At 39.0% G+C, this 11,826-nt stretch overlaps 1 protein-coding gene across 4 annotated transcripts in view; it reads right to left on the bottom strand.

The window, feature by feature from the left end:
- LOC106810686 (calnexin-like) overlaps window positions 1-11,826 on the bottom strand; it is a 27,045-nt gene that overhangs the window by 11,669 nt on the left and 3,550 nt on the right. The window contains exons 2-17 of one of the 4 annotated variants that reach the window (XM_014814116.1): window positions 8,530-8,667; window positions 7,624-7,712; window positions 7,154-7,277; window positions 6,435-6,511; window positions 5,994-6,192; window positions 5,696-5,771; window positions 5,092-5,170; window positions 4,493-4,567; window positions 3,828-3,977; window positions 3,495-3,535; window positions 2,905-3,089; window positions 2,640-2,786; window positions 2,192-2,317; window positions 1,794-2,012; window positions 234-1,632; window positions 17-171 (exon numbers count right to left, since the gene is read on the bottom strand). In XM_014814116.1, coding sequence (XP_014669602.1) covers window positions 1,564-1,632; window positions 1,794-2,012; window positions 2,192-2,317; window positions 2,640-2,786; window positions 2,905-3,089; window positions 3,495-3,535; window positions 3,828-3,977; window positions 4,493-4,567; window positions 5,092-5,170; window positions 5,696-5,771; window positions 5,994-6,192; window positions 6,435-6,511; window positions 7,154-7,277; window positions 7,624-7,712; window positions 8,530-8,661 — 1,788 coding nt within the window. In that variant the 5' untranslated portion in view covers window positions 8,662-8,667 and the 3' untranslated portion in view covers window positions 17-171; window positions 234-1,563. Of the gene's footprint in view, window positions 1-16; window positions 1,633-1,793; window positions 2,013-2,191; window positions 2,318-2,639; window positions 2,787-2,904; window positions 3,090-3,494; window positions 3,536-3,827; window positions 3,978-4,492; window positions 4,568-5,091; window positions 5,171-5,695; window positions 5,772-5,993; window positions 6,193-6,434; window positions 6,512-7,153; window positions 7,278-7,623; window positions 7,713-8,529; window positions 8,668-11,826 lie in introns of all 4 variants that reach the window. The other 3 variants (XM_014814117.1, XM_014814115.1, XM_014814118.1) reach the window with 3 other exon arrangements.

Genomic DNA, 11,826 nt, shown 5'->3' with positions numbered 1-11,826 from the left:
ATGCTTGCAGGAACACCTGTCGCATTACACAATACTTGCAGAAACACCTGTCACATTGCACAATGCTTGCAGAAACACCTGTCACATTACACAATACTTGCAGAAACACCTGTCACATTGCACAATGCTTGCAGAAACACCTGTCACATTACACAATACTTGCAGAAACACCTGTCACATTGCACAATGCTTGCAGAAACACCTGTCACATTACACAATACTTGCAGAAACACCTGTCACATTACACAATGCTTGCAGGAACACCTGTCACATTACAGCTCACAGACTTACAGCACGCATTACGGGCGATTCACAGTCGTTTGTAATTCAGGGCACACAAATTCTAACCCTCGGTCCAGTTAACATATCTATATATCTATCATAGTCTACATATATTCAAACTCGTCCATGCTTTCAACATGGTCAAGTCTAAATAACGAATGGTAATTCTTGCTGCAAGTACTGCCTTGCACGTGTTCAAGAACGAGCAAGGTCCTTTATTTACATGTATATCGTCAGTAGATATTTGCGAAAACCTAACACTGAGGCGAGAGTTGCTTTGCTTCACTTTACCAACCAACAGATTAGACGAACCAGATAGCAACACAGCGACGATGATCTGCATGTAGAGTGAAGCAGTACAAACGTATCATCTGTATCGTGTCAAAAAGGCATTTCATTATCAATGGTCGAAAAACAGTGCATGCATCAATAATTCAGTGTACATCCATCACGAAATTTATATGCATCTCGATTGCATAACACTGAAATCTGCAGATTGAACAACATGTAACTAACGTATAAATACGTATAAAATGATTAAGAAGGGGCCAGGTCTCGCGAGGCTTCTGAAAAAGCTACTACCTGGAAACAAATTAAAATCTAACACCACAACAAATGAAGCTGCTGCGTGAAAATAATTTGTTCTAACTTGTTCTCGTCTCTTACAACCAGGGAACAGCCACGGGACAAAATTAAACTTTTGTCTTCTGCAGCTATGATGGAACAGGTACTTGCAGAAACAACGTTCACCAAGCTCTGTTGATTGACCAAATTATTCACGGTAGGTGACATGAAACGTGTACGATAATCAACTCTGTGCATTACCTTCAGACCAGCAATAACCAGTGAGAAACATTGATGCCTTTTTAGAACTGCACTTGCAGACATGGAACACAGTTATGGCTTAAACTCCATTTTGATAATGGACCAGCGTTGAAAAAATCTATTACAACTCTAAATGTGATGTGATACAACTCAAGTCTGGATAGACATATATTTATACAGTATGTATCCTGCAGAGGTGCAATGGCTGGTAGAATCATGAATTGGTGGTGGCAATAACTATGAGTTCTGATGTAAATTTACATCAAACCAGCAAGTCCACAATAATTAGGTTACATTTCTCATGTATACTGACTGCTGCAGTGGTGGTTGGCCACCTGATTTCTCACACACACACATACGTACACCACAGACACACGCAACCCATAGGAGACAACGACAGTGTAAGTGTTCATCTAGACACTTCAGTATCACGTTAAAATTGCCCTCCTTGTTCATCTAGTCTTTCCTCGCTGTCCGCCTCCTTGGAGAAGTCCTGAGAGAGTCACCTGCTCCATCTTCTTTCTCCTAAAAGAAATATGATGTGTTACATTCACAGTATATTTTAGGGAAATTAGATGACCAAAATCGATAGATAGTTCAACTCTATACCGTGCATATACCACCTGTAAATGAAAGACAAATCATCATTGTGTGAATCAATCAGTCGATGACAACATTATACACACCTCTTCTTTTTCCAGAGCTGCTTTTCCTTTACTAGATTTTTTTGTGCTTTCGTCCTCAGGAGAGGCTTTCTCGTCCTCGGGAGAGGCTTTCTCATCCTCTTTCGCGGGCTCCTCGTTATCTTCTCCTTCTCCATTAGCATCCTCTTCTTCGTCATCTTCTTCCTCTTCTGGACCATCTGGGGTTGACTCATCGGTCTTCTTATTGTCTGCTGCCGGATCCTGTATATGAGATTGCGTACTGGTTTTAACACCAACAACAACGGCCAACTCTTTCTCAGTCAAAACCAAAATTGAAGACTAGCAAGCAACAACCTACCACAAAAATTCTCCAGTTATAGAACTGCTAAGAATCCCTACTAACCGTAGCACACTGAAAATGCAAGTACGACGCTGCTTACCTTCGATGATGAGGAGCAGCAGTAGATGATGATGAGAATCAAAGGCAATACAATCACAATGATGTATACTGCCCAGAGCCATGGACGGTCATTTGTAGTTGCAATCAATTGTGCTATAAGGCCCTCCTAAAGTAACATGCAAGAAGTACACAGTGATACACATACATAAAAAGAATTTACTTATGTGCACACAATTGGTACATCAATGATAAAGAACCAAGATTATAATACACTGTAGCAGGTGCGGCTTTACACACGTGGTGGTAGCTTTGGTATAGCAACTGTTAATTTTCATCTCTTAAAACTCTTAGTGTATATTATTTAACTGCGGATAATATAGATGTATATTTACACATATTACAATTATAAGAATATAATACATTACATTAGGAAGCATGCAAACATTATTTCATAGACTACTACGACTGAGATAAGTCTTTGACCATACCTTTGCAGCCTCTGCCTCTTCTTCAGTTTGTTTGATATTGAAGGTATCTTTAGCCCACTCATCAGCAGTGCTCTTGGCATCAGTAATGATGAAATTATCAAAGACTATACCATCCGTCATTGACCAGAGTTCCAATCCAATCGCTGCCTGTTAATAAATAGATAGTTTTACACTTACGAGGAAGAAATGACAAGACACCCATTACTAAATGAGATTTTTGTTCTACATTTCACTAAAAAGAACTGACATGTCCAATAGCACTTACGATAGGCTGCATTTTGTAGGGGTGCTCATCATAGAAATAATTTGGGTTCTTGATAATTTGTGGCTTCCACTTTCCCTTGTAGGCAGGATTGTCAATGAGTGGTGACTGCCATTTGCCCTTGTACTTGGGATTGTCTATCATTGGTGGTTTCCACTCCCCACAGCCAGGACTGCAGTTGGGATTAGCTGTGAGAGATTAGGCAAGCATAGTTTTAATTTACAGGTACTATTCATGAATTTTGGTAAATAAATATTATGCATACATTCACTTTCTGAACATAATTATATGCAATCGTTGAACATGACATCTAATGCTTGTTCTAGGTTTCATCTGACATCGTAACAGTTCATAGTAACGTAAAACATGGAGGATATATGTACAATAATTATATGAAATTAAGCAAAACTACAACTAATAATTACAACTAGCCATTTATTATTTTGGTCCGGTCCTCTAGGTAGTTTATTTTAGATTTATATATAATTATTTTTATTAGCATTCACGATGAATATTGTGAATTTTAAGATCAAACATTCCATAGACAATTCATTGGCTATAATATAGCATTTAATAGACTTCACTGGACTCACATATCATTGGTGGTTCCCATTCTCCATCCATTTCCTCATCCCTAAAACAGTACATACAGATTAATACCAAGACCAACAAGCATAAATTCAACTAAACGGCAAGCGTTTTATATTTTCACTTCACTTATTCATTTTATTTCATCTTCATTTCTTTTTTTTTCAGGTCAAATGCCTAGTTTTTATAACAAAATGTATAGACTTTATGCATAAGACATGGCATTTTTAGGGAAAAAAACAACAACAATTGTACTAAATTATAAACGACATGGATGCCAAACACAGCGTAACGAATGTCAGTCTGTGAGCGCAGTGTGCGTAACCATGGTAACCCACCAGTCATCTGGCTTCTCAGCTTCTGGATCTGCAAGGAGCTCCTCTTCATCGTCCAGCCAGCCGGCGGGTTTCACGGCACTGGTATCCTCGATCTTCGCTGGTTCAGTCTCATCCCATTCATCTGGCTTAACTGCCTCGGGGTCCCTGATCCTGAAAAATGTGACGGTGCGTTGCGTTGAGGTAAGATAACTATGCAGTTTTTGTTTTGTGTTTTGCAGAGGACTCTTCGACAGAAGTTCTTGGTTACTTCAACTATCATTTCCTAACAATAACACCCACCTCACGGATAACCGATTGTAACCTAATCACTGCAAACCAACCACAGAGCGTCACTTACTGAGTCAACTTCTGGCAACTCTGATAAACAGCAGACAAAATTAGGCATAATCCTTGTTAAGTTTGTTATTTATTACTTTAATTGTGTAAACATGCCTTATAAATACTGGTCACAATCAAGCTAAACAATTGAATTATATGGCACCAATTAATGTAACTGTATAAAATTTCACCGTTTTACTTACCAACCCTATGCACGAGATAAGCAAGAAGTTGTTTCAAAATCTGACCACTGCTCACAGCTACTGAATGCGCAAACTATACACGTACAACACAATTAATTTAGTAAAGTCGTGATTGTACTCTAGGTGAGTTGGCCCTGAACTTACTTCTCTCGCTCGTCCCAGTCCTCAGGTTTTGTTTCACTGGGGTCCTCAATTTCCTCAGGGGGATTCACTGGTGGACTGCAATACAATAACGTAACAGTTTAGTTCCTCCCATGCTCAGGCCAACCGTACGAGGCATCTAGTTTACCGCACGCCAACGCGCCCGTTACGTACACAGTTCTGAAGACTGGATCATTGTCAGGATACCTTTCAAACTGGTTAATTATACGTGTGACTGGCTTAGCAAATAGCAGTTAAACCTAGTTAGCAAGCACCATACGATACACTTGTCAAGTACATGAAAGTGAGAAATCACTCGTTAGTGACAATTTTTTATACTAATTTCAATAAGGATTTTCCAGTAGGCACGTATGAAAACCATTTCTTTTCAATGTGATAGGCACACTAAACATCTAACTCCACATCAAAACCCAGATTTGTGACGATTTTGCCACAATGAGGGATGGTATGCTAGGTCGCCGTCTAACGTTACTTATTCATTGGTTTTCATCTGCTTGGTTGATGCTACATGATCTGACGTCTCGCACACATTACATGGTAAACACCACCAAAAATGGCACACTAAATTCACTAAGTCTTACGTGCAATCTTCCAGAAGGCTTCCCGAATTCACCTGTGTGTTGTCGACGTATATTTGGAATGTGTTGTCGGAATTTAGTACTGTGAACGCAAAAAAAACATGCTCAGTTACAGATGTAGTTTTAACTTAATTTGACTTTGCATACTGCACAGTATGTTGCTTCATTAATTAATGAGACCTGACAGTTCATACAAAACAGACCCTTTAAACGTGACTAATGAAATCCATGAAAATGCGCATATAAAAACTAGATTTAATAATGAAATTAAAAATACCCCTTGCAGACATGCGAATTTACTGAACCCAGACACTATATTAAACCAAACATAAGTAATGTTCACTCACACACAAATGCAATTTTTGTGATCACATTTTTTACATCATTAATAAAGTTCAGAAAGAAAAACTTCATTGCACTTAGCAGACTAAAATAACCTACATTTTTGGCTTCTTATGTTTCAAATCCATTAATGTCAAACAAACTATTCTTTCTTGCATCTCAAACTCTATTCAGGAGCACAAAGGTTATGAGTACTTGATTGCATATATGTAATTATCCTTCATAAGTATTCATACAAACAAACTAGCAAACTATCCAACGATACCTAGTGTGTACAGGTGTGTTTTCTTATCCGAGAACTGCTTGTCAATGTTCACTGATGGCCTCTTTGCATGTTTTTCCTGCAACGAGAACTCACTCTCACTACACAAACATTTACCATGAACTTTCGTACTACATTCACAGCCATATATCAGATGGGGTGAGCTATAAAGATTGCACGCAACGTGCAATTGAACGTGCGCAGCTGACGTATAAAAGCCCTACAACGAAAGCAATTTTAAAATATGCATGTAGAAAACTATGCTGCTTTCACGCTGTACCGACGACTCAGTATTATTCACCTCGAACTCCCCAGTGAGTGGATTCATGTGCCTGAAGATGAAATGCAGTTTTGCATCATTGCCGCACTTATCCGGTCCGAACATGATCGTGTACGGTGTCTGGTCATTGAACTCTTCCAACTTCAGCTTGTTGGACTTGCTCAGGAGCTTTATGTAGGCGCCACCACACTCCAGTCCATTTTGCAGCTTTACCTCGTACCTGCACAGAACACACGCTGTCTGACAGTCTCACATAAGGGTCAACATCGTCACGCTGTCGCTGGTACACGCTTGCACATTCGGTTACTCGTGAATCATGCTGTTGCACTCAATGGCTAATTCATTTGGTCAATACACACATGACTGCATCTGCAAATTAAAATTTAAAATGCTGAAATGCCAATAGTTACATTCCATAAACTGGAAAAACATAAGTACATAGAATGCGGGGGAAAGACGTACTGTACTACGAGTGGATTTCCGATGAATTCGTATGGCTTATCAAGCGGGGCTGCAATCGCATGATGCTTGGCCTTTGACTGAAAAAATATTCATTCAATAGCATTTGCATAAAATCCATATTATTTAGAAAAGCCAAGTGGTCTATAATAACTACTTAATTCCTTCAATTGTTAACTAACTACAAATTTGAGATGTTTAATTTAACGTTAACATAGAGCTATAGCTGCCTTCAGAGCAAAACATACACACATGCACACACGCACACACACGACATGCAGATACGTATTATTATACAATGGCGGCTCTAGAGAGAGGGTTGGGGGTTGCACCCCCCCCCCATCAGGGTATTAACCAGGAATGAGTATTGTGGAAGTGCAGACAAAATATTTGGGAGTGCAATTTTTACAATTTTTACTTTAGATCAATATTTTAGGCTGATAGAAACTGGGGATTTCCCCTGTCACTACACAGCTGCATACATTTTCCAGGTGGGAGGTGGGGATGCCCCCGGCCCACCCTAGCACCGCGTGCCTTCGGCATGTCTTCACTCAAATATCAACCCCCCCCCCACCGTCTCCTCAAAGCTAGATCCGTCCCTGTTATGATATACTAGAACTGTGAATACAGTTACTTTACTCTGTGTTAATTAAATTTTGAATGTGTGGCAAACAAATTTAAGCTATAATTATGTGGTTCATACATAAAAAGTTGCTTCTCACCTTGAGCACGAGACCGACATCCCCTACGAGTAGATTATCATCAGGTTCCTCCACAGCCCACTTGCCATCATACTTGGCTATATTTTCATCTACACCATCCTTCTTCGCCTGTGATATCACCCACCTATAACATAAAATTGCACTTATAAACATATACTCAGCACCTATTCTCCTATGCACATATGATCTGCATATCCATATGCCCATGTATGCACATTCCATGGTAAAAGCTACCCAAGTGCAATGACATTCATGGCTGTTCATTTGGTAGGACTTAGTTTTTATATTCAGGATCAGACAATACAATTAAATGGTTTTCTTCTTGAAGTAGTTTTATGATATGAAATATTGTACAAGTACACAACAACATTAAATTAATAATGATCAAATTTAAATATGCCAACAAACAAATATTCAAATAACACAAATTAAGGCATTACTATAGTATAGTATATATTATTGATACTTACTTTGTTTTTAGATTGTCTTGTGACTTAAATATTTCTGTGAAGAATGCATCGCCTTTTAGTACAGGTGGAACAAAATATTTCTTTTCGACCTAAAAAAAGGGAATACCCACAAAATTATATAAGTTACCTGGGGATAGTACCATGAAATTTGTTATTATTAAATAGAATGAGCTAGCGTATACAGTACACTAGCATGAATGAACATCATGATTACAATGCTCATACCAGTCTTGGAAATACGACTGAAAACTTACTATATGACCAATAGTAAATTACGCAAAAATTAGCCAGTCCTGTTCAAAAGTTACAAGACATGCATGGACTGGGGAATGGATAGTTATTTCCAAGACTGCATATATGCATACAGGCACACCATTTTTACTTTAATTTTTAGCATACACATCAAATAAACACATCTATTTAGACATGCCTGAAAGAGTGAATCACCTTTATAGAATGGATACATGTCGATGCATACTTTTGGGGCATTTTTAATGTACAATTTTTAATCTTACATCACCCTAATAGAGTTAACACACACGCATGCACTCACGCACGCACGCCAGCACACACAGACACATAACATAAATCAATCTGAATCTCATTAGAAAATTACCTATCGTAATGATGGAGCTAGTGGTGTAATCTAGCTCCATGTTATAGTAAAGGAATAAACGGTTTGTGGAATATAAATACTCAGTGAGACCATCATAAGAAAGAAATCATAAGTAAAAGAAAGTAAGAAATGTAGAAGCTAGGATACACCTGATAACATGCAAATTATACATAGTGCATATTTCGAAGAAAGCACCAAGTGATCGAGTTATATTGCGTTTTAAGACATTTATTTAAATATATGTGTTTACAATCTGCACTGTCTTTTATCCATGCACAATATCCACTCACATGTACTTTAGTTGATTCTTCTATCACCTTTGGTTCTGCATCAACACCTAGTTCATCGCTCTCATCAAATTCATTATGACCATAGGAACAGATAAATAATAACGAAAGTAGAATCAGGCTCACAAACCGCATGGTTACCTGTAAATAAAATTAAATGTTATTAATCACATCTGGTTGAGGGTGTGTATCTATTATACATTACGTACCCAAAAGGGTTTTATCACCAGGGGGCATAAATCGGTGCACCGTCAATAGAACCGTACAGAATAACGGCCAGACAAGGCTCTACGACAGTTTCACGTACTAAGACGTGAGAAAATAACTTGTGGCTAAACACACAGGCACTTGGAGCGTTTCAATAAAATATAATGCTAAATAAATACGAAATCTATTTACTACCAAATTCTTAATGTTTCTATACTCTCTTTCACCTATGATTGCTGACAATTTCCTGCAAATGCCGTCCAAATGCTCATCTACATACGCTGGCTGCCGCTGCACACTGACACATAAATATATAGCAGGTAGGAAAGCGTGCTGCCAAAATTTGCTCAACGCTCGCTTGATTTCACACGAATACAACGGGAGCGAATGCGAGAATTTCGTCAGGCTTTGTGTGATTTCGTGTGACACAGCTCGGTTACGAACACAGACATGTTTTTATAACAAGTGAACACTGTTCTTCAAATAGAAACAAAGATGGAGTAGAATCAATGGTTGAATATTTGTGTTGTATTCGTGTGAAATCAAGCGAGCGTCGAGCTAATTTTGGCAGCACGCTTTCCTACTAGCTCTAGTACTATAGCCCGCGTACAGTTGCCGCAGGGCTATAGAACATTTTATGCCAGCTTTTGTAACTGCACCTGTCCCCCAATGCTTCCACGAAAAATGGCTCACAAAATGCAGAATAATCGGGCTTTTTAACACTTATTTTAATTACATGGACCTCTTACCTATCTTTTTGAACACTTTCCACATCTTTACACCATGTATTTATGCATTTATTCCTCAAAGTGCTAGCACTACTTACGTTTCGTTTTCAAATGTTGTTGTGTACACGCGTGACATCCCCCGAAATAAAGACAAAACACATGGGCAGCTATGATGCAGCCTATTACATTTCGGGTGAAGTCATGCATGTACACAACAGCATTTGAAAACGAAACGCAAGTAGTGCTAGCACTTTGAAGAATAAATGCATAAATACAGGGTGTAAAGTTGTGGAAAGTGTTCAAAAAGATAGGTGAGATGTCCATGTAGTTAAAATAAGTGTTAAAAAGCCCGATTATTCTGCGTTTTGTGAGCCATTTTTCGTGGAAGCATTGGGGGACAGGTGCAGTTACGAAACCTGGCATAAAATGTTCTATAGCCCTGCGGCAACTGTACGCGGGCTATAGTACTAGAGCTAGCTTTCCTACCTGCTATATATTTATGTGTCAGTGTGCAGCGGCAGCCATGGCGGCAGCCAGCGTTTGTTGCAGATGAGCATTTGGACAGCATTTGCAGGAAATTGTCGGCAAAAATAGGTGAAAGAGAGTATAGAAACATTAAGACTTTGGTGGTAAATAGATTTCGTATTTATTTAGCATTATATTTTATTGAAACGCTCCAAGTGTCTGTGGCTAGACAATTAAAACATAACACGGCACTGATTAAATGGTTTCGTGTCGCCGGTAACGCACTAGCGCCAAGAAAACTTTGACAAAGTACATATTTATTTACATCATGTTAACGAAGGATAAATCAATGACAATGACTTGCTATTGTCCGCAAATGCAGATGTTATAACTCCGCTTTGCTAATCTGAGGGTGCGGGTTTATCGTCTGCAGTCACCCTTGTAAAAATTGTTGCAATTTTTGTTGTGGGCATTGGATAGGTGAATCGAGTAGCACTGAGGGCGTGACGGGGGTATATATATCCGACCCAAAATATCAAGTACAGACCTTCTGTTTGTCAATATCGCTTTCCAAAGACTTTATCTCCGTTTTAGAACTTTGTTTTCATGCAATAATTCATCCCAGTAAGAGTAACTTCGATATTTTTGGCCATATTGGACAGATTTTTCGAATGGCTAATCAGTGCTCGAAATAAGCGTTGTCCGGTTGTCCGAGACAACCAGAATTTGCGCCGGACAACCTAACCAGTCTGAGACATTGTCCGGTGGACAACCAAGTAAAAAAGGTGACTAAAAAAGGCACTTTATTTATGTTTTTCTCAGGGGTTCTCCAAGAGCACTTATAGCCTGGCGGCCCGCCATTAATCTATGGTGTGGGAAAGCGACACATACCAGCTGCTATTTCCAACACTGGTATATGTCAGGTTTTCTGATTTATGAGAGAGCAGTGAGTCGATTTGTGAACACGGGAATGACAGGAGAGTGTAACCCCTTAACCATTTTGGTATTTTTTTCATTATTACTTTATTGATTTCCGATGCTTTGCCCATGGCAAAAACAACAACAAGTTGGGGATTTAACTGTTGATCCGGAAAGTTTAAAAAAAAGAGATATTGGTCGTAGTCAGATATGAAGCGCTGTACATGCTACTCAATAGTGCCGGCAAATTACCATCTTCCTGCCATACTACATTTTCAAAATGTTGTCAGGGGGCAGAGACCCCATACCGACGCACGCTTGTTTTCACCCCGCTCCTTGGAATTCCTAGATCTGCCAACTGAACAGATATACATATTTGGGGCAGAGAACACATGAACAAAATGTCGCATTTCGGATTAAGCGCACCAAAACAAAGAGATTGCAGAAGAAGTAGAGGAGCCGGAATAGAGTGTGGAGAGGATGGTGGAGGGAGCATTAAGAAGAATATATAAAGTCATCCACTATTTTTGAGCGCGGAGAGGGTTTTGACTGGTATTTTGCCCCTTGTTAAAAAATCCTGGGTACACCACTGTTTGGGGAGTGTTTTCTGACCATATTATTATGTGATTTAAAAATAGCGAGATTTTGAGATATTTTTTTGGGACAACAGAAATTGTTCGCGGACAACCCGGAACTTTAACTGCCTGGGGGTTGTCGCAGGGACAACACATTTTTTTCCTTATGTTCGAGCACTGCTAATGAAATCACTTCCGCGTAAGTTTCGGGTTCACTCGCGAATAATTTAAAGCTGAGAACTGGGAGCGGACTAAGCCTACCATGTTTCCTGTGGAAGACAATCGGGAAATAGTGAAGTAACCGGGTAAGATGATTTTCATTAAGTGACAAAATGTGAATTGAAGACGGACAATTTTCTTTGGATGTTTATATTTTCCATTAGTACAACTTGATATATTTGTTACAT

This window comes from Priapulus caudatus, unplaced genomic scaffold, assembly GCF_000485595.1.
Source record: "Priapulus caudatus unplaced genomic scaffold, Priapulus_caudatus-5.0.1 Scaffold463, whole genome shotgun sequence".
Classification (NCBI taxonomy): Eukaryota; Metazoa; Priapulida; class Priapulimorpha; order Priapulimorphida; family Priapulidae; genus Priapulus; species Priapulus caudatus.
Note: the sequence above shows the minus strand (reverse complement) of the source record. Positions and strands in the feature narration are given on the sequence as shown.